We start from the raw sequence: 23,315 nt of genomic DNA, 5'->3' as shown, positions 1-23,315 counted from the left end.
CGTTTGGCAAGCCCAGCCCCTGGGACACGGCTATTTGCTCCTCCCCTGTGCTCCTGCAGCACCCCAACTAGCCCCTAGCAAAGACTTCATCACAGGTATGGTCACTGCTTGCCCACCAGTGTGTCTGCCTTGCTAGTCTGTAAGCTTTGTAGGGCACAGACTGCCTCACCACTGTGGCTCCAGTACCCACACAGAGTAGGGGCTCAAGAAGTATTTGTGGAGGGGCGCCTGGGTGGCTCAGTAGGTTGAGCATCTGACTCTTGATTTCAGCTCAGGTCATGATCCCAGGGTCATGGGATCGAGCCCCATGTCAGGCTTAGAGCCTGCTTAAGATTCTCTCTCTCTCTCCCTCTGCCCCTCTTCCCTGCTCTAATAATTTTTTTTTAGAAAGAAGTATTTGTGGAATGAATGGATGAATGGCTAAGATAATACCACAATTAAATTCTGAGACTACCCATCTTCATAAACATACAAATAATAATTCTATCAGAGAACCTTTACTGGGGACTTATAATGTGCCAGGCACTTTTCACGGCATTTACTTTTCACAGCTGCCCAAGACAGTGAATGATTTAAAATATGTGAAACACCAAATACAGTGCTTAATGTATACTTAGTGCTTAATCAATTTTAGGTCTAATTACTAGTATTATCCCCCTTTACAGAGAAAGACAATGAGGCTCAGAGAAGTGGGAAGCAAGCTGTCTGAGGTCACACAGCTAGTGGGGGAGCCAGGAGAGGACCCACTGTAGTTGACATGAAAACTTCCCGAGCCCAAACATTTTGAGCCTCAGTCTCTCTTGCAACCTCTAGTACTGCACTAAATATGGTAGAGAACATAGTCTCTGCCTAATAGCTGCTGATTGAATTCACAATATTTGGGAACCTATTTTAGAATATTTCCTGCCTGGAGCCGGTGTGGCAGAGTTTAATATTAAGGGAGAACGTTTCTAAATTAATTACTTCTTTTCAGATCCCAGGAAAGGTTCAAGTTTATGCAAGTCTCGAGTTTCACTTCAAAGTCCTAATTCTATTTCCTTTCATTATGTTAACCTGGCTGCACCTGGCCAGACCTCACCTGTTGGGAACATGCACCGGCCAAACATTTCATTTCCCCTTATCCAACCTCTTCCCAGCCACTGCAAAGGACGCCAGCAGATGATCAGGGTGCCTGGACCTAGGCCTTTGGCAGTGGGCATCAGCCCCTGGCAGCAAACCCTTCTCCCCGTGGGAACAGGGCTGAGCCCCAAACAAAACTGTGATGTTGGCAGGCATTGCTCTGAGGGGGCCCCACACCTGCCTCCTTTTACCTCCTCTGGGTGAATTCCTTCCTAACCTTGGAGTTAGAAAAGGCCTTTCTAATTTTCATACAAAACCCAAAAGCCATAAAAGGAAATGTTGATAAATTTCCTACATAAGAAATCCAAAGCTTCTATGTGGGGGTGTGGGGGAACCACACCTTAAGTAGAAAGATAATACCGTGCTTGGGAAAACTTCAGTCATACCGCAGACAACAATCTCATCTCCCCACCACAGACAGAGTGCCAATAAAACTGAAAGGAAAAGGACTAAGAACCAAGAGGAAAAAAAAGACAAAACAAAAAACAAAACAAAACAAAACCAAGCAAGGCACATGACACACAGTTGATGGAAAAAATACAAATGTTCTTGAAATGTGAAGAGATGATTAATTTCAATTAGTGAGAAGGAAAACTACACTGAAGTACCATTTCTCAATCAGATTGGCAAAAATCCAAACTGCGACCACACAACTGTGCGTGAGGTTGTGGGAAAGAGGTGCCCTCCCACCTTGCGGGGGTAGCATGACAGGGTGCCTCCGCATGTGGAAGGTCATCTGGCCCAATGTACTGAAATCCCACATGCTCTTTAGCCAGCGGTCCCATGTCTGGGAACAGATCCTACAGCTATGGGTGGGACACACGGGAGGTGACCATACGCATCGCAACTTGTCTGGAATGGTAAACGTTCAGAAACAGCTCAGCGCTCACCTGTGTAGCTAAACTATGCTACATCCTCACAGAATGCCACACAACTGTGGAAAAAAAAAAAAAAGATTGAAAACAAGAAAAGAATGAGGACGTTCTCTGTTCTTACTGACAGGGAGCATTCTGGGGTTTAGTATTAAGTGAAAAAAGCAAGTCACAACAAAATGCATTGAGGCTGCTGCCTTTTTGTCTTAGAAAGTGGCATAAAAGGGGGTGCCTGGGTGGCTCAGTTGGTGGAGCACACGACTCCTGGTCTTGGGTTGTGGGTTCGAGCCCCATGTTGGGTGTAGAGATCACTTAAAGATAAAATCTTCAAAAAAAGAAGTGGCAAAAAAGAACATATACTTGAATTTTTATTTGCATAAAGAAATAAAATACTGGCAGAATGCACAAAAAGCACCAGAAATACTGGAAAAATACATAATAAACAAATAAATGCACGTACCACTAGGGAGTTGAGGTGGGACTGAGACTTCTTAATGAGTACCTTTAAGGCATTCTGATTTTTGAACCATACGAACACCTTATCTATTCCAAAATACTCTGAGTTTGAACAAATTAAAAACTCCTCTGTTCGGGAGGGAGCAACTGAAGGAAGAATCTATTTATACTTGGTTAAGTGACACTGGAATGCCAAAAACCGAAAGCAAATTACCAATACTGATAACCTGACGGCTTTACAGTGTTTTGCTTTCCTAATATCCATTTACCTAATAAACACATACTGTGCACCTACTAGGCACCAGGCCCTATCAAATTAAATGACACACAATCAGAAGACATTCTCTCTTCCCCTCAGGGAGTTATGGCCCACGGAGGGACTGAGTGGAGGTGTCGAGGGGCCCTGGCAGTGAGCTCCAAGCGCAGAGGACAGACTAGCACCTTCTCCACAAGAGGAGAGGACAGACAGACACTCAGAGGGACACAAGAAGGGCAGCCTGAGATGGAAGAGTGGGTGGGTGAGGAAGGGGAGCAGTCTGGGGGGTTGTCTTTAACCACGGCCTCATCAGCCAGCCAGCGGTCTTGCGCTGTGGTTCCCAGCTACGACTAAACTGCCCCACACGGGCAGTCCGACTGTTACAAGCCATCATGCGAAGACTCTGGGAACTTCCCACTCCAAGTCCTTGCCCTTGCTCTGGGAGCTGTCGAACACCTTCCTGCTATCAGCAGGAGGCTTTCGTCCACCACTCGGTACATGAGAAAAAGTTTAGCTACATTTCCTTTTCTCTGGAACCCACGGTAGAAGATCACAAGATCCCAAACTGGAGACACCTGCCCAGTGAGTGGATTAGGGTGAGGGAGATATGTGGCTTTCACACACACAGCCCTGAGATGCAATGAGATCTTAAAATGATAATGATGCGTCACATGAAGCTGGGACCCACTGAGACCCCAGTTCTATGCCATCATGCCACTGAACTCCGACTTTCCTCTTCCTTGTGCTGTAAAAATTCTCTGTCACCACCCAACAGTGGGGAACAACCATGACAAGTCGGGGAGGTGTCGGGGAGGGTAACAGAAGAAGGGCTGAATTCAGAGAGAGGCAAAAATGACAGAGCGGCCACTGGTAGCAATGGCCAAGAGAGGGTAGGGACACAATGTGGACTGTCTCAGGAGAAACAGCAGCCCTTCCCATATTTCCAACCCGCCCCCCCTCCCAGCACACACAATCTGGTAACCCTTGGAGATATAGGGCAGACTCTGGACTCCCACCTGAGATATAGGATGGAGGCTGGAGTCACTGACTTAGATGTGCCCTGAAGGCTAGAGGACTTGGGCACATCTGGGTCACATTGAACTTAATACTCTTTCCCAAGGAGGGCAACAGGAATCCCAAGGAATCTCACTGGGTTCCTACTGTGTGGACCCATCCTACGGCCCTCATCTCCCCAACTCTCTCCATCCCACTAACACTGCCCTAGACTGCAGCCTCATTCCCTCAAACCTGGACTAGGTGGAAACCCCCAAAGTGTCCTCCACGCTCGAAGGCACCTGCACAGACTCTCCACATTAATCTTCTGAAAATGCCGCTTTGATTTGTCACTCCTCCACCCAGCTCCTTCAGAGGCACCTTAGCTATCACACTCCAAACCCCTTGTCTGGAATTCAAGTTGCTCAGTGATACGGACCAAACTCACCTTCCCAGCCCATGATCCTTCAACTTCTGCTTAAGCCAATCTGGAAAACTCTCCAAGCTCAAAACCATCCTTGTGGCTTTCTGTCCCCCAACCCTTTACCATCACCACTTAAAGGACCCACATGGAGGTTTCAGCACAGAGGCCGCCTCCTCTAAGATTCCTTCCCTAGTCACCTTCCAGCCTGTGACCTCTCCCAAACGGTAGCATGCATTCTAATTGCCTGGGGGTTGTGTTTAGATGCAGAGCATGCTTCAGTGGGTCTGGAGGAGGCCTGAGACTCTGCATTTGTAACAAGCTTCCAATGAGGTTGTGCCGGAGCCCACGAGCACACCCGGTATGGCAAGGGACCCTGCATCATTCAAATGGCATGGATCACATACGACCTCGTATTATTCTTCAGGGCCTGAGCTCCCATTCTAGATTAAAAATTCCACAAGAGCACAGAGCCACAGAAGGATGCTCATGTGATAGGAAGAGAGACAGCTGTAAAATCAGACAGCACTAAGTTCAAGTCTTAACTCTGCCACTTATTTGCCATGACAAGTGAATAAGTCCCACAACCTCTAAATCTCAGTTTCCTCATCTGTAAAATGGGGATTAAAAAAATACCTCCCTCCCAGGAAATTAAAGAAAACTGTGGCTGTGATTATGCCTAGCACACTGCCTGATGCTAAATATACTTGGTATTGAATATAATATGATAATATTCAATATATTAGGAAATACTAAATAATATTTCATATATTTCATATTTTAATGCCCAGTTCTCTGCTCTTTCCTTCCTCATATAACTTTGAGTTTTCTATACAGTCCTGTATGTAGTAGGTGCTCAGGGAATCTTCTGAAGGAACTTCTATTCTACTTGTACAATTCCGCTCAATCCACACCGCTGGGCTCTCCTCCCTGGACATGATGTGCCAACAAGTTCTGACTTGATAATGCTTTACATTCAAAGTCTTCCTTTTGGTTGGTGACTATGCCATTAGAAACATGAAAATCTACTGACATCTGCCTGAGAGAAAATGCAATTTTTTTCTGGTTGGAAATGAGAATTTATGAAACCTGAATTATGGTAAATAACCCACCCACTCCCGTTCAGACTCTCACTCATCAGACATTTAAGGCTTGACCTCACTGATCCAGGGTTTTCTTCCCAACTGCATTCCATCAAAATGTCTCATGTCCCATCTCCTCATGCTCATAGAACCTCTTGTTAATCAATTAAATCCCTGTCTTCTGAGCTGATAAAAGGGGTGTAATAGGAAGAGCACTGCATACAAATCAGAAGATGTGCACAGTAGTTCTGATTCTAACACTACCCAAGTATGATTCTGAGCAAATAACTTCGCTTTTCTGAGGCTTAGCTTTTTTATTCTAGGCTAATAAATTGATTATTCTCCCACTCCATTTCATTTTAACCAGGACTCCCAGTACTAATGCCCAGCTCTCACTCAGGCCAGAGGAAAACAATCTTTTGTCAGCAGGTGGAATGTTAACTTCTCCTCACATGACCCTGGGAAGGCATTTTTACCTACTTGGACTGGTTCACAGGCAAACTCTGTGGCAGACCCTTTAGCTAGCCACTCAATAGCCAATCTTTCATTTTTTCCCCTGCTTGCTAATAAAAACCCTGGTTTATTCAGGGCAGTGATGTGACAGCCCAGAGGAAAATCCTAATTTGTCTAAGCCAGGGGATGGCAAACTTTTTCTATAAAGAGCTAGACAGTAAACATTTTAGGCTTTTGGAGGCCGTAGATGATGTTTGTCACATATTCTTCTTCATTTTTCCCCACTCTTTAAAATTAAAAACAAAAATAAAAACATCTTAGACCCTGGGCTGTATAAAAACAGGAGCCAAGCTGAGCTTGGCCTGGGGTTGTCCAACCATGAAGAGTAATTATATTTTTTTCTATTCTTCTGACAAATATTCACTTGCCTATCTTCCCTTTCAGCTACAGACGGTAGAATTCTTAACATAAATGACATAAGGAAAGTCTACTGGGGGCTCTTGGGAAAGATACTGCTGTGTTCTAACAAGAGTGAGACATATAAAAGGAAAACTCACTGGTGTCTCCTCTTTCTCCATCTACCTGTCTTGAATGTGGACTGGCTGCCTATTATCTAAAATAGCTCAGGGCATCTGGGTGGCTCATTTGGTGTGTCCAACTTTGGCTCAGGCCATGATCTCATGGTTTTTGAGCTCGAGCCCTGCATTGGGCTCTGTGCTAATAGCTCGAAGCCTGGAGCCTGCTTTGGATTCTGTGTCTCCCTCTCTCTCTGCCCCTCCCCTGCTCTGCTCTGTCTCTCTCTCTCAAAACTAAATAAACATTTAGAAAATTCTTTTTTAAGCAGCTGGTGACCATGAGATATTAACAGGAGGACAAAAGCCAACAATTCAGGAGGATTTTATAGTAAGACACACAGAGTCTGGGTCCGGGATGATATTGAGCTATTAAATAAACCGTGAAACCTCCTACCTCCCATCTTTTAGTTAAAGAAGATAATAAATACCTACATTGTTTAAACCACGGTCAGATTTCTCACAATCCAGAGCATTCTTAAAATAGTAAATCAGAGAGGATTTTTTTTTATAACTTCAACCACCTCCTAAGCCATCCTCTATGTACCAGGCCCTGGGGATACAACAGTGAACCCCACAACTGCTCTCAGGAGCCTCCAGTCTAGTAGAAGACGTGACAAGACACAGACAAGTACCGACATACCCATCAGCCACTGAGAGCACTCTTAGCTCTGGTCCTGGTATTCCTGTGGACAAGTTATGAAATCCTTGATGCCAAGTCTTCAAAGTACTGCCTTCTGAGATGCAGAAGGGTGCTAGACAAAATGGCCAACGTTCAAAGGCAGACGTACAGAGTTGGGTTCAAATCCTAGCTCTACCACTCACCAGCTATGTAATGTGGAGCGAATTACTTAACTCCTTCGAGCCTTAGTTTTCAAATGTGCAAGATGAAGCTCATTATAAGCTACCTCCTAAGACTGTTGTGAGATGTGAATGAGGTAATGGAATTAGAGCACTTGTCATTGCTCAGTGGATGACAGGCATATATCCCTGAAACTATGAGCATATACATATAGAGACGTGTGCTTAACAATATATGCTTGGGAAGAAAGACTAGAAAGATATCAGGAGTGGTTGCCTCTGGGCAGTGAGATTAGAGGCGGTTATTTTTCTTCCTCATATATTTTTTCTCAGACTTTCCAAATATATACACACATGCCTCAAAGCCAGGGGATCTATCTTTTAATGTAATTTTTGTATTTTGAAAATAAAAACATGTGAACTGTAACTTTTTTGTTCTTTTATCCAGGTAGAGTCAAGTGGCCCCTATTCTAGACTGAGCCCTGGCATGGACTTGCTGTGCAATCTTAGAAAGTCACTTCACCAATTTAAGTCTCAATTTCCCTATCTAAAGTAGACGATAACCAGACTTCCAATCTCTCCATGATGAGACAGCTCACTCATTGACTGAAACAACTGTAAAAGCTAGAACAAGTGTTTGAAGACATTGGAGAGCAATCAATGCAGACAGGACTAGAGGAGCCATAGGCTTTGAGAGAAAGGAAACACAGGATGTGCCCTCCACATTCACACTGGGTTTCCCTGGGGATGCTTCTCAACTGCTGCACCAGGAAACAGAACCCAAGCAAGGAGTGTGGTCTGTTAGGCTCGAGTCAGAGCTGGGGATGACAAAGGCTCAGATCTAAGCAACAATGTTCCAGAGAGAAGACGCACAGAGGAGGAAACACACACACTTGCATTCAAATTCCCCTCAAATTTTTAGCCCACTCACTCATACAGTGAGAAACCAAAAAACTGAGAAGACATCAGCTTAGAGACTGAAGAACTGATCACTGATTAGCGGGAGAGTCAGAGATTGAAATTCAAGCTAGGTCAGGTAGAAGGAACTTGGTAAACACCCAGAGATTTTAGCTATGACCCAGAAAGGCTCTGAGCTAGGAGTAGAGACCACATCGTAGTAGCACAGACAAGACTAAAATATACCAGACTTAACCAAAGCTTGACAGGATTGAGGAGACCTGCTGGTGTTCTACCTGCCTGGTACAACAAAATTTAACACCCTTCGGGGTAAGTTAATGTAATTCACCCAAAGCCTCTCCATCTTTGCATCCATGATGTCCAACATCAAATCAAAAACTATAAGGCAGGGGCGCCTGGGTGGCTCAGTCGGTTAAGCCTCCGACTTCAGCTCAGGTCACGATCTCATGGTCCGTGAGTTCGAGCCCCGCGTCGGGCTCTGGGCTGATGGCTCAGAGCCTGGAGCCTGCTTCCGATTCTGTGTCTCCCTCTCTCTCTGACCCTCCCCCGTTCATGCTCTCTCTCTGTCTCAAAAATAAATAAACGTTAAAAAAAAATTAAAAAAAAAAAGAAAAAAAAAACAAAAAAACAAAAACTATAAGGCATCCTGAAAAACAGGACCAAAAACTTGAAATCCATAGAAAAATCCCAATCATAGAAGTTAATACAGAGATGACTCAAAAATCAGAGTTATCAGACAGAAACTTTAAAATAACAATGGTTAATATGGCTAAGGAGAGAGGAAAAAATGGTCACGATAGAGGAAATGATGGATACAACAGATAAAAAAAGGAAAATATCAACTGAGATTTGGGGAAAAAAAAGAAAAAGAATCAAAAGGACATCTACCATAGAAAAAAAGAATACACTATCTTAAATTAAGGTCACTTGGATAGGCTTACCACCAGGTGGGACAGAACAGAAAATGAGATTTGAGAACTGAAAGGGAACTCAACAGCAAATACCAAACTGAGGTACAAAGAGTTAAAAATGGACAAATCAGAGCAGAGCATAAGAAATGTATGAGGTACTGTCAAAAGGTTTAGTATTCATCTAACTGGAGTCCCAGAAGAAGGTAAGAGAGAATGGGGCAGAAAAAATATTTGAACAGACAGCAGCCAAGAATTTTACCAATTTTACGAACAACAATTCACAGGTTCAAGAAGTTCAGTGAACCCCAAGAAGAAAAAATATAAGAAAACCGTATCTGCACCTTGTAGTCAAAGTGCTGGAAACTAAAGAGCAAAAAAAAAAAAAAAAAAAAAAATCTTAAAGGCAGCCAGAGACAAAAAGACATATTGTATTTAAAGGGGTAAAAATAAGTCTGATGACTAATTTTTGGAAGCCAGAAGACCATCAAATGACAACTTTAAAGTAGTGAAAGGGGGTTAAAAAAACAACAACAAAAAACCCACTTCCCAACCTAGAATTCTATATCCAGCAAAAATGTCCTTTAAAAATACAGGTGAGGGGCAGCTGGGTGGCTGAGTAAGTTAATGGTTTTGGCTCAGGTCATGATCTCACTGTTGTAGGCCTGAGCCCAATGTTAGGCTCCACACACAGTGGAGATTCTGCTTGGGATTCTCTTTCTCCCTCTCTCTCTGCCCCTCCCCTGCTCTCTCTTGCTTGCTCTCTCTCAAAATAAATACATAAACTTAACAAAACACAGGTGAAGGGGTGCCTGGGTGGCTCAGTCAATTAAGCGTCTGACTTTGGCTCAGGTCCTGATCTCATGGTTCGTGGGTTTGAGCCCTGCATTGGGCTCTGAGCTGACAGCTCAGAACCTGAAGCCTGCTTCACATTCTGTGTCTGCCCCTCTCTTTGCCCCTCTCCCACTCACACTCTGTCTCTCTCTGTCTCTCAAAAATGAATAAACATTTTAAAAAAATGTTTAAAAACACAGGTGAAATAAAGATATTTTTCATGCTCTATACTACACTATACTGCACTACCCAAAATATAAAAGGAGTTTTTTTGGCTGGAAGTAAAAATGATCCCCGGTGGAAGCACAGACTTTCTGATAGGAATCGAGAGCCCTGGAAAGGGTCAATATGTGAATAAATAAAAATAAATATTGACTATTTAAAACAACAATAGCAATGTCTTATGGGGCTTAAAATGTAGAAGTAAAATACATTAAGGCAACAGTACAGAGGGCGGGAGAGAGGTAAATGGGGTTCAAGTGTGTGTGTGTTTGTGCACTGGGCTTGAAACTGGAGAAGGAGTGATGTGAGGCAGACGTGAGAGGAGGGGTGCATGTCGTAACCCCAAAGATAGCCACTAGTAAAGACTATGTCATCGGAAAGTCAGCAGAGGAAAACATCAAAGAAAAAATTTTAAACTGCACCATCCCTCTCAAAAAAGGCACAAAAAAATAAAGACAGATGGGACAAGTCAAAATTAAATACTACGTTTGTTGATTTAAGCCCAAAAGTGTAATTTAACTTAAGTGCATTACATTAAATGATCTAAATATTCCAATTTAGATATAGATTATCATATGGGATTTTTTCAAACACATATTAAAAACCTTAATATTGAATTCATAAAGGTTGGAAATAGGAAGATTAAAAAAAGATATACCATTAACAACTTGATCTGACTTCATCCATATCTTGAATACACATTCTTTATGAGTATACATGGACATTTGCCAAAATAAACCATCTGTCAGGACAAAAAGCAAGTCTTGACAATTTCAAATATTGAAATTGGGCAGAATATGTTCTCTGACCACAGTGGAATTACAACAGAAACCAATAACAGAAAGATAACTAGGAAACAGCCAATGTTTGGAAAATTAAGCAATAGATTTCTAAATAAACCAAGAGTAAAAAGAAGAAATCACAATAAATATGAGAACATGAGTTTAAATGAATGATAATGGAAGTATGAAAAATTATGGGATGCACTTAAGCAGTGCTTAGAGGAAAATTTGTAACTTTAAGTGCCTATCTCAGAAAAGGTTGAAATCAATGATCTAAGAGTCTGTCTCAAAAGCTAGAAAAAGACAAAACATTAAACTCAAAGAAAATAGAAGGAAGAAAAACAATATACAGGAGAGAAGCAGAAATAAAAGAAATAGAAAAAAGATGTCAGTTGAGAAAAACAACAAGGCTAAAAGTTGGATCTTTGAAAAGATCAATTTTATTAAAAATTGATAACATGAAAAATATCTTAATGACCCAGAGGTAGGCAAAGATTTCTTAATACAAAACAAAAAGCACTAACAACGAAAGAAAGACACTGACAAACTGGATGTTATTCGAACAAAGAACTTCTGTTCACCAAAAGATACCACTAAGAGAAAGAAAGGCAGACTACAAACTGAGAGATGTTTGCAATACTTTTGACAAACATCTCCTACTAAGAGTATAAAAACAACTCTTACAAATCATTAAGGAAAAGACAAACAGCACAACTTAAAAAGAAACCAACAGGCAGACGATGTGAACAGGCAGATCACAAAAGAGGATATCTGCAAGAATGTTTATCAGTCCTTCTCAAGCTCTCCCAAAAAATGGAAGAGGAGGGAACACTTCCAAACTCATTCTATGAGGCCTGCATTACCCTCATACCAAGGCCAGGCAAAGACACTACAAGAAAAGAAAACTTTGGATCCACAGCCCTCATGAATATTAATGCAAAAACCCTCAACAAAATACTAGCAAACAGAATTCGACAGTGTGTTAAAGCATTGTACACCATGACCAGCTGCAGTTTTTTCTTCCTAGAATGCAAGGATGGTTCAACATAGAAAAATCAATCAGTGGAGTACACTGTACTAACAGGATAGCCACACGATCATCTCAATGGATGCAAAACAAGCATTTGGCAGAATTTAACACCCTATCGTGATAAAAATACTCAACAATAATAGGAATAGAAGAAAGCTATTTCAACACACTAAAAGCCTATATGAACAATTAATTCATGGTAAACATCATACTCAATGGTGAAAGCCTGAAAACTTTTCCTCTAAGATCAGGAACAAACAAAGATGCTCACTTTTGCCACTTTTATTTAACACAGTCCTGGAAGACCTAGTCAGAGCAATTAGGCAAGAAGATCACACACACATACACACACATACACACACACACACACACACACACGCAACTTAATACAAAGCTACAGTTTCAAAATAGTGTGGTGTTGGCATAAAGATAGGCATACAGACGAATAGAATAGAATAGAATAGAATAGAATAGAATAGAATAGAATAGAGAGACTAGGAATAGACCCTCACATGCATGGTTAAATGATTTTTAGCAAAGATGTCAAGACCACTTAATGAAGAACAGTTTTCAACAAATGGTGGTGGGAAAACTAGATATCCACATGCAAAAAAAAAAAAAAAAAAAAAAAAGAATTTGGACTCTTACCTTATGCCATATAAAAAATTAACTCAAAGAAGATCAAAGACCTAAACATAAGAGATAAAACTATACAACTCTCATACAGGAAAATCTTCCTGGTGTTGGATTTGGCAATGATTTCTTGGGTCTGACACCAACAGTACAGACAACAAAAGAAAATTGGATAAGCTAGGCTACATCAAAATTAAAAACTTTTGTGCATCAATGTTATACAGGTAACAGAGTAAAAGGCAACCCATGGAATGGAAGAAAATATTTGTAAATCACATATCTGATAAGGGGTTAATATGAAAAATATATAAAGAACTCCAACAATTCAGTAACAAGAAAAAAACAATTCAAATAAAAAATGGATAAAAGACTGAACAGACATTTCTCCAAAGACAATATATAAATGATTAATAAGTAAATGAAAAGATGTTCAACATCACTAATCACTAGGGAAATAAAATACAAATCAAAATCATGAGATGCCATTTTGCACGCATTAGGATGATTATTTAAAGAAAACACAGAAAATCACAAGTATTGGCAAGAATGTGGAAACACTGGAATGTTTATGCATTTCTAACGGTAATACAAAATGGTGCAGCTGCTGGGGAAAGCAGTATGGTGATAACTCAAGATATTAAAAATAGAATTACCATATGTCCAGCAATTCCACTCCTGGGTATATACTCAAAAGACAGAAAGCAGGAACTTGAACAGACATTTGTACATCCATGTTCATAGCAGTATCATTTGCAATAGCCAAAAAGTGGAAACAACCCAAATGTCTATCAATGGATGAATGGATAAACCAAACGGGGAATATACATAAAATGGAATGTTATCCAGCCTTTAAAAGGAAGGAAATTCCTGATACATGCTGCAGTATGGATGAAGCCTGAAATAAGTGAAATAAGCCAGTTACATAAAAACAAATACTATGTGATTCTATTTTTTAATTTTTTTAAATGTTTATTTCTTTTTGAGAGATAGAGAGACTGCAGGCAAGGTAGGGGCAGAAAGAGAGGGAGACAGAATCTGAAGCAGGTTCCAGGCTCTGAGCTGTGAGCACAGAGCCCAACGCGGGACTCAAACTCAGGAACAGTGAGATCATGAGCCAAAGTTGGACGCTTACCTGACTGAGCCACCCAGGCGTCCCTCTATTTTATATAGTCAAATTCATAGAGTCAGAAAGTAGAATAGTAATTGCCAGGGACTAGAGGGAGAAGGAATGGGGAGTTATTGTTAAAGCTTCAGTTTGGGAAGATGAAAAAGGTTTTGGAGATGGATGGCAGCAATGGCTGCACAAGGTGAATGTACTTAATGCCACCAAGTGTACGTTTAAAATGGTTAAAATGGTCAATTTTACGTTACACATATATTAGCACAGTAAAACAAAGAATGCTCAGAGATGTTAAGAATAAAAAAAAGAGACAATTTAAATACCATCAACATTTAAAAGGATGTGTAAACCGTGGTATATGCATACAATGGAATACTATATGACAATGAAAAAGTACTACATACACCAGCATGGCTACATGACACAGACATTGAGTGAAAAGAGCCACAGACAAAAGAATGCAGACTCTGTAAGTCCATTTATATAATGTTTCAGAAACAGGCAAAAGCAAACCATAGTGATAAAATTCAGGACAGTACTTATTCATAGGAATGAAACATGAAGGAACTTCCCAGGGTGCTATAAATGTTCTATCTCTTTTCTGGCTGATGGTTACATAGGTAGAGACAAATGGGGGCAAAAGGATATTCATCAGACCATTCGCATAAGATTTATGTATTTTATGTTCAATTTATCTCAGCTTTATAAAATGAAGCAAAATCGTGATGACAGAATGCTAATATCGGAAGGGACTCCAGAAGAAGGCTGTTCAGAGTATCTAGCAAGCACCATTGGGGCTTATGGAGCAGGTGGTCCCTGGCCATGCTTTGAGAAACCTGCACTAAGGAGATGCACGTTACCAGCCAAGGGAGAAGGACACCTGTCCCTGCTGGGAATTACATTTACAATGAGCTGTCCCCTTTTTTAGTGTTTAGGGAGCAAACACAAGTCCCACTTAGTCTTCTCTCTTAATAGGAGGCACCCAGAAGACCCAATCTAACATAACCCAAGGAAAGGTGTAAACACAGCAGTTTATATCTGCCCATTAACTCCAATTCTCTAGTCCAAGACCCCGGAAAAATCTGTACTTTCAAAGAGCAAGGACATTCATGACTCTGAAACAACGGTGCCATGACACCCTACTTTAATCCCACATCTACACTGACACCGAGAATGGCCTTTCCCATTTCCCATCCAGGGTCCACATTTGCCCAAATGGGGCATCACTGTAATCGGGTCTCTCTGAGGACTTAGACAATATGAACATGTAAACAGCAAGTGTCTGCTGTGTCCCCATTTCTGTGGCTACCTGACTCCATTACACTCCCCACCACAGAATATACCAGGGAGGGCCTAACGTATTCCATAAATGGCTTCAGAGTCTCTTGTTCCAGGTGACATGCCCCAGCCTAGCATTTTAAGAAGCACTATCCCTCCCACGAGGACACTGGCCATGTCTAGGACATTGTGGAAGAATGAGTTTCAAGCACTTACTTTCATCATTAGAAACATTCCCCAGAGATGTGTGGCTGGAATAACGTTTGTTTTCACTTTCATTGAGACATCTTTCAATCCAGCTCTCTAAAAAAAAAAAAACAAAAAACAAAAAAAGAAACAAAAACAGAAAGAAAGAGAGAAAGAGGAAAGAAAATCACAGAATTGCAGAAATGCCGTTGGTGTTTGTGAAGAGACAAGAACATCATAAACACATTAGATTCAATTGCCCATCAGCCTTCATCTGAGACTGGCCCCGACTGGAATTTGACTTTCAATGAAGCCCCACAGCAGCCACCATTGCTGATGAGCCTTTGCTGAGTAGTTGGAGACAAAATGGTGATTGAAGCTCACTTGAGTATTTCCTGGTCAGATTCTACTACTTCTGGAGTATTCACACCCCAACAGTACCAATTGAGAATTATCTGTCTTTGCAAAGAAGATACGTTCCTGAGAAGTTGTTTGTAAAACAAAGTTTGGTCAACTAAATCACTGGTGGTGGTTTGCAGATGGTAAGTTAGCAGCAGAACCCTTTATTTAAACGAAAACAAAAAGGAAAGCAGATAAAACCCTGAGGGCTCTGGTTAAAGTGGAGAAAGAGGGCAGGGAACCTTATAGCTCACTACCCTTTGCCCGGGGACCCCCGAAGGGGCACTTCCAAGCACAGGCCGAAAAGCCACTGCGGGAGGACATATTAAAAACTCTACAATAGGTACGTAGGACTTTTAAAATTCAAAAGACTATGTTCTTTTAATCCAATTCCAAAGTCTACAAAAGTACTTTCCACACTGTGGCGTAATGCTTATTCCATTGTCTGGACCAGCTACATGCATGCATGCATGCATGCATTCAACATCAGCTAAGTACAGTCAGTTCTGCTAGAATGCTTGTTTTGAAAATAAGAATGTGTTCCAGTGCAAGTAATACATTGGGAAATGATTTGAGCAGAGAGCAAACGTCGTGTTTGCTTATGCTCAATTTCTTGCCTAAGAAGCATCAGGGGAATGCAGAAAACCACACATAGCTGCACTGAAGCCCAGGAATATGCAGAATCCACACGTGCTCACACCTCGGCCATCTACCAGTTACTTTAGGTCACCACACGTGTTATGAGCCACACCTGCCTGGATAACCCATGTTTTATCACTTCATAGTAACTCACAAGCTGCAGCCTTTCTGACATCTGCTTCCAAAAGCAGGGCTTTGGGGGCTTTCAAGGCTTTCAGGGCTTTTCCAAGGTGAAGTGTCATATTCATTGTATTTGTGTACCTCTTAACCATTAACATGTGCAAAACTGTGCTATCGTCTTCATTACGTTCCAATTTTTTAAATGTGTCACTCACAAAGGTTTTGAGTCTTATGCCCCTAGTTTATTTTTCTAATCAACCCTGTGGTTTTTATTGTGCAGTTTTGCAGGGCACCAAGCTCAGTTAGGAGCTTTAGGAATGCATATGTGGTGTTAGAGCAGAGCTGACTAGACCTATGGCCATGTGCTTCTGAACAGTGCAGTCTCCCATTGCCGGCTTTATAATATAGGAGCTGGCATTTACTGAACACCTGTTCTAATATGCCAGGCCCTTTACATATGTTATCCTGTTGAAGTCGGGCAACAACTTCCAGAAGAAAAGATTTTCACTCCCATTTTTTTCCTAGAAAGCAACTGAAGTTTTGATTAAGTAATGTGACTCCACGTAGCTCAAAAGGCCAAGGCCAAGATCATTAGTTAACACCTTGGGAAACATATTCTCAAAAGAAGCCATGCTGATGCTGACGAGTGAGCTATGGGGTGGGGGTGGGGGGGGGACGCAGGGAGACATGTTGGGTTTTTTGTTTTATATCCCAACAAACTGCTCTTTTAAAAGCTGCTCCCTAAATGGTAAATAAGTAAGGGGAAATATCCAAGGGGAGGAACAGGAGCCAGCTTGTTCAGAGGAAATGGAAATCTGGTATTTCTGAGGAAACACTGAGCAACAGAGAAATTCAAAACATGAAAACACCGCCCCTTCCAGACATCAGCCGCGCAACGTAGAAACAAATGGCTTGTGATGTTTTCAAACCCGGGACGGCACAAGGTGGGGTGTTCGTCATCACGTCGCCTCCAAAGATGCATCTGGATACAAATCTCCAGAATTCTTTACAGGAGTCTCCAGAATATCTCCACTCGGATCTTCTAATCCCTTGGAGTTCTGGCACAATTTCCTTGGCAACAGCCGTGGCTGCTTTTGGATGGCAGCTACTGAAATCTGCAGCCCCTTCCTCCGCCAAACCACACCACCAAAAGCAATTGCTATTGTTCTGGACCAGCCCTGGTCTTCCTAGTGAGATATTCACATCTAGTTACTCTCATATGAGTGTGGGCATGCACACGCTCGCACATGCACACATGCACACACAAATACACACACACACTCTTTTCAGCAGACACAGGGAACTAAGAGAAACACTCTCCCTCTCACCCATTTGCCTGCACCAGATGAGGCCTGTTAAATTTGGAGTCCTCGGAAGGGCCTATTCCTGCAGGTGAGAACCCCCAGTGGTTGGTGTGACAGTCTCTGAAGAACTCATGGTAACATTCCGGAGGGGAGCTGGCTCTGAACACCAAGGGCCAAGACAGTGCAACACCAGCCCACAAGAGCCCAAGTCGAGGAAGAACTTTCCAGATGATGTGCCTCTCCCCCATGTTGCCCAACACTGGAGAGAGATGAGAGCAGGGTTATGAGAAGAGAGAGAGTGCCGGAAGCACCAGGAAAGAAACAGAATAAATGTCACCAAATAACCCTTTCCTCTACCCCCTGCTCCTTCTCAGGTCTGACATCGTCACTTGTGCCTGTAGCCACTCTGCTACCCTGTCCTTCTCCCCGGGGCAACACAGAGTAAGTGTGGTCTGTCCTGCACATGGCAGATGTGAGCAGATAGCCACCACGGCTCCATTTTTCTGGTCAAAGTACCTCACTTGTTTTGGCTCTTGCTCAGAAGGAATTGTTCCCACATCTTTGCCATCCAGTTCACCTGCATCTGGCTGTCTTCTAGTTAATCAATATCTATTTGAACATGTGCCATCCAGGATGAACTCTGAGGGTCCAGACCATGGTCTGAGCAGTGCCAAAGATAATAAATATGGCGGAACCATCACCTCTGCTGCTCTGGACATGTGGAGTTTTCAGAGCATTCAAAGGTCTTACATTCCAGACTGCACACATGAAAGTGAGACGTCTAAACAGGCCACAGGCCTTGGATCCACAGGTGCTCTTTGACCTTTGTCCTCTTCCCAAATGGGGCTCTCAGCAGCAGCATCTCTAACTCATGTCCCCTAAGTCAGGCTGCTCCATATGACTGGAAGGCTTCTTTTTAGGTAAAAAGAAGTAATACGAAGTAAAATGTATATACTTTAAAACTACTAACAGTGTATTTTGGTCTTGCAAAGATCAAGAGTTACTCAACCAGAATGACAGGTATATTGAATTTTTAATAAGGTGCATTGTTCATCTAACTAATTTATTTGTAGATTATGTGATTTAAAAATAATAATAAAGGCTGCCATACCTTGGGTCTTTATGGGCTAAGCATTATGCATGTATACCATCATACTTAATCCTTATAACAACCTTGAGGTAGGTGGTATTAAGAAAATTAAGGTTCAGTGACATTAGGTGACTTGTCCAAAGTCACCCAGCTAGTAAGAGGCAGATCGGCATTCAGACTTAGTCCATAACCAGTATGCTCTCTCCCAGTGTGGGCTGAGCTCCCCGCTCCTACATTCCACACGGGCTCTAGCACCCGGTGCCAATACTGTATCACAGTCTGCCTTGCGTTCGAACTTCTGCTAACGTTCTACTTACATATTACAATTTTTGCTAAATTCATTCACAGATTTCTTTGCCAGCCTTTGTTATACATAACAGGCCCTTCTGTTTAGGTCCTAAATATCTTAAGAATGAAGTCCATGTTACTCTATTGCTTTTGACTCTCACTTCACCTGGTATGAAGTTTTTCCTATAGGATGGTCTCAATAAATGTTACATTATTGACACACATGACATCAAAGAATGCACAGCTTATAAGCAGACACATCCACATATCCATAGAATTTCCTAATTTTTTTTTCTACCACATAAGGCATGAAATAGTACAACACATCAAAGGTGATCTTCCAAATACAGAAAGCAATTTTCAACCAATGTCTGTGTTGTGCCTTCTAGATAGAAAAAGCTACAATAAAAAGCTGTGAGTGAAACAGACATGAAGACTGGCTTCTGCCCTGCAGCTGCCATCTAGAAAGCGAGGCGGGTGCTACTCCCCAAACTCATGAGTTCAAGGACCCTGGCCTTTCTGCCCACCTTGTACCCAGAGGCTGGCACTGTGACTGTCCCTGTAGATACTGCCCAATAATATGTGTCATTGGACGCCTTGCTTTTTTTTTTGAAAAATAACATTAAGTTCCTACTGTATGCCAGGTCTTCTGCAAGGCATTTTCACATACGTGGTTGAAATTAAAGGGATCTCAGAACAACAGTATGTGGTATGTATTAATATCTCTGTTTATAGACATGAAAACTGAGGCTTGAAGCAGAGGTGCTAACCCAAGGCAGACTGTGATCACACTGCTGTACGGGCACTGGGTCCTGGGACACAGGAGGAGAGCTCCGTTCACACTTGGCTAATCTCCCTGCTCCCAACTGCCTCTTTCTTGATCCACAAAAATCATCTGATGTTTTAGTAAGAACCAAACTTGTTCTAAGTTCCCAACAGGATGTACTGACGGCTGTGAGTGTCGGCTCCTGGGCTGAGAAGCATCACTACATCTGACTCATCTGGGATCACGGGCAGGAAGGAGGATGCCAATCAGGACTTGTGGATTTTCACTTTCCAAGGAGTTTACCCCGCACTCCTTAAAGGCAGATCTTCATGACTCCCCACTTTAAATTGGATTTCATAGAAGGTTTGGTTCCCTTTGCAGTGGCAAAGAACAACTACGAAGTATCTGCATCAGGGACCCAGCACGCCCCAGGCTCAGAGCAACATTGGTCTGGCAGGAGAAACTGAGCAAGATGGTAGTCCAAAGCCAGGTAATCTTTGAAGTTTACAGAGTGCACGGACATGAGAAACCGATCTGAACTTCACAGTCCACCTCATGAGACAGAAATTCACCCACCTTACACATCAGGAAACTGGAGTCCAGACCAGGACAGTGGTTTGGCTGAGGTCACACACAGTCAGAGGGATCAAAGTCAGAATTCAAACCCAGGTCTTCAATCTCAAGGCCTATGCTTATTCGACTTGCTAATTCATACTGGACACAGACAAGTCACTCTAGCTTAGGCTATCCATCCACCCATTCATTCACTTTGCAAATAATTATCAAGTGCCTTCATGTAAAGTTGTAACAGAAGATGACAAATACATTTTAACAGGGAGCCAATATATCACAGCAAGATATTGCTGGTGGACCAAGGTCTCTGGACCTGAGAATATCTTGTTTATGTATTCTTGTTTTATTCTTCATTTTCCCTACCTTAAAAATATAAGTTCTAACAACCATGTCTATCTTTTCCATGCTTAGTCCCCCAGAGCCTGGCACAGTGTCAGGCTCACAGCTGGTGGTGATGGGTTGTGACGAAGTAAAGTAGGATGAGAGAACAGGAGGAAGGAAAGCACCCTCATCCCAGGAAGGCCTCTGAGAAGCAGCAGCATTTGAGCACAGACTGAGTACAGTGAGGGAGGCTCACAGGGCGGGGACCACAGAGGCCGAGTCCCTGAGGGGAGATCATGGGTGACCCACAATCATGGGACAAGGGACGGCAAGAAGGCCCGTGGTTGATGGAGTGACCAAGGGGGAAACAGTACCAGATGAAAGAGAGGACAGAAGCAGGCTGGGAAGAGTGTGGAGTTCACAGTTACGACAACTGGATTTCAAATCCCAGCCTTGCCGCTTCCTAGCTATGTAACATCGGAATGATTCCTGAGCTTTCCAAAAAGCCCTACCTTCCAAGTTTCCAAAGATTAACTGAAATACTACAGGTGAAGCACTTCGCATGGTTGGCTTTGTGGGCCACGGAAAGGTGAGGAAAGCATGGTCTCCGTCCACCAGGAGCTCACGCCGAGTGATGAGGACAGACAGTAATGCAATGTCCAGCATTTATGTCGGGCATTTCCCCCACATCAGTCCCCCTGCTTCACATGCCTCCTCTCTACTCCTCACGGCAACCTTGAAGCAGAGACTCGACAAATTCCGATCCCTGAGGAGGAAACAGAGACTCAGAGAAGCTGGGTAAAGCCAGCCAGTGAGGTGGTGGCCGAGCTGGGTCAGGTCTGTCTGCCTCTGAGGCTGGCTTGCTCTCACTGGGACACACTGCCTCGAGGAGCCAGCAGTAACCAGGGGCAGGTCTCTTATTCTAATAAGGTGCAACGGAATCACAGAGAAGGGAGCTTCCATCTTGGCCTTCACGTAGGAGGTGGCATTTCAGCTGGTCCTTAAAAGATTAGGCACCTGCCAGACCAAAGAGGGCAGGAGGGCCACGTCATGGTCAAAAGCCCAAAGTGGGTTCTGGGACAGGGGACGAGTCCACTGACTGGTGACCGGAGGAGGAGGGGCAGGGGGCAGGTGGGAGAGTCTGTGAGGAGCAGACTGCCAAGGCCTTGCCCACCAGGCCAAGAAGCCAGCAGGCAGCTGGGAGCCAGCCGTCATTTTGAAGCAGTGGGGGAGTGAACACGACGAGCTTTGTTTCTGAGGAACTAGATGGGAACAGGGAGTTCTTGACTTATGCAATACCTGAAGAAAATGCCGCCTGACTTAGAAAGTGTCACCAGGTTTTAATAGAAGGCGTTATTCATATTCTTTGTATCAACAGTCTTTCAGGGCACTGTGCTGGGGCCTATTTTAGGAACTCACAGCTTTAGAAATGCTACATCAAAAAGTTGACACGTCACACTCACTAGCAGCTGCCAGGGGAGGACCAGGCCCCAGGTCCTAGAGGTACCAGCACGCCCCCTAGTCCCCCCCCCCCCCCCCCCGGGGCCCTGGCCATTACCAGTGGAACCATGCCAACAAGGCCCGCTCCTGTCTCCCCAGGCACCAGGGTGTGATTTCCTCTTCATCATTCTCTGTCTCTCAGCCCCGTTTTCCCTCTGTCCTGGGCTCCCCACAGTGGTGACACACAGGAACACGTGGAAAGTCTGGGCCCAGGAAGTGGGCAGCTGTGTGGCCTCTCCAGGGGGTGGGGGGTGGGCCTCAGGTCAGTGGGTTGCCATGGCAACACCACAGGCCCTGCCCCAGGGGCCACTGGGTTCCAGGAAGGGGCCCCTGCCCTGCCTCCAGGGGGCCATCCCACCCTGCCCCTTCATTCCTTCCTTCCCTCGTTCACCAAATACTGCTTTAGCACCAACCATTTGCCAGGCTCTGAGGTTCTAGTGACAGACATCGCAGACAAGGTCCCTGCTCTCAGGGAGCTTGTATTCTGTGGTGGAGATGGGACAAAAACAAATAAGGTGCCTCCAGGGCACCATGAGTGTCAGGAGGAAAATGAAGCTACTGAATGGGAGATGGGGGTGCTGTCTTAGGTAGTGGGACGCTGAGGGCCTGCTGGAGGAGGTGATGTTGGAGCAAGGGCAGAGGTCTGAGAAGGAAGGGGCTTGAAAACCAGTATGTGGGAGAGCGTGAGGATGAGTGAGAGCAGCAGGAAATGGAGGCAGAGGTAGGAAGGGCCAAAAGCGTGTAGGCACTTGCCGGACATAGTAAGAACTGCACACTTACCCCAAATGTGCTAAGAAGCAAGTGGCCTGAACCGCACTGGCTCGGAAAGCGCAGCCTACTAGGGGATGCACATTCATTCATCCCACTCACTACCGCTTTCTCGACTATTTGTGGAGTACCATGCGCCAGGCACTGTGCTACACAACAGGGGCATAGCAGCAAACCAGACAGCGTCTGTCACAGGGAAGGTTAGAGTTTAGTGTGAGAGTCAGCTGTTAAATAATAGACATGTAATTCCCAAGAGAGCCAAGGGACGGGGTGGGGGGGGGCGGGGGGGGGCAGAGAGAGGGGGGAGAGAGAGGGGGAGGGGGGGAGAGGGGGGGAGAGGGGGAGAGGGGGAGAGAGAGAGAGAGAGAGAGAGAGAGAAGGGAGAGTCTGGTCTAATCCATGAGTCAGGGAAGCTTCTCAGAGGAAGTAGGATTAAACTGACAGCTAAAGATTAAGAAGGCATCATGTTACTTCCCCAGGTAAACAGGGAGGGAGGAGTATTCCTGGCAGAAGGAACATCACGTGCAAAGGCCCTGAAGCTGGCTGAAGAATTATGTGTTCAAAAAATTGACAAGCAGGGGCGCCTGGGTGGCTCAGTCAATTAAGCATCA

General features: G+C 43.6%; 1 protein-coding gene across 4 annotated transcripts in view; it reads right to left on the bottom strand.

Moving 5' to 3' along the window:
• The window catches only part of RFX4 (regulatory factor X4), a 143,680-nt gene extending 121,601 nt beyond the window's left edge, over nucleotides 1-22,079 (bottom strand). For 3 of the 4 annotated variants that reach the window (XM_042947604.1, XM_042947605.1, XM_042947607.1), the window contains exons 1-2: nucleotides 21,995-22,079; nucleotides 14,967-15,053 (exon numbers count right to left, since the gene is read on the bottom strand). In XM_042947604.1, coding sequence (XP_042803538.1) covers nucleotides 14,967-15,053; nucleotides 21,995-22,064 — 157 coding nt within the window. In that variant the 5' untranslated portion in view covers nucleotides 22,065-22,079. The remainder of the gene's footprint in view (nucleotides 1-14,966; nucleotides 15,054-21,994) is intronic. The other variant, XM_042947606.1, reaches the window with a different exon arrangement.
• Between the last annotated feature and the right edge of the window lie 1,236 nt (nucleotides 22,080-23,315).

The sequence above is a fragment of the Panthera leo genome, chromosome B4 (genome assembly GCF_018350215.1).
Source record: "Panthera leo isolate Ple1 chromosome B4, P.leo_Ple1_pat1.1, whole genome shotgun sequence".
Taxonomy (NCBI): domain Eukaryota; kingdom Metazoa; phylum Chordata; class Mammalia; order Carnivora; family Felidae; genus Panthera; species Panthera leo.
The sequence above is the reverse complement of the archived record's forward strand: the minus strand, read 5'-3'. Positions and strand labels throughout refer to the sequence as shown.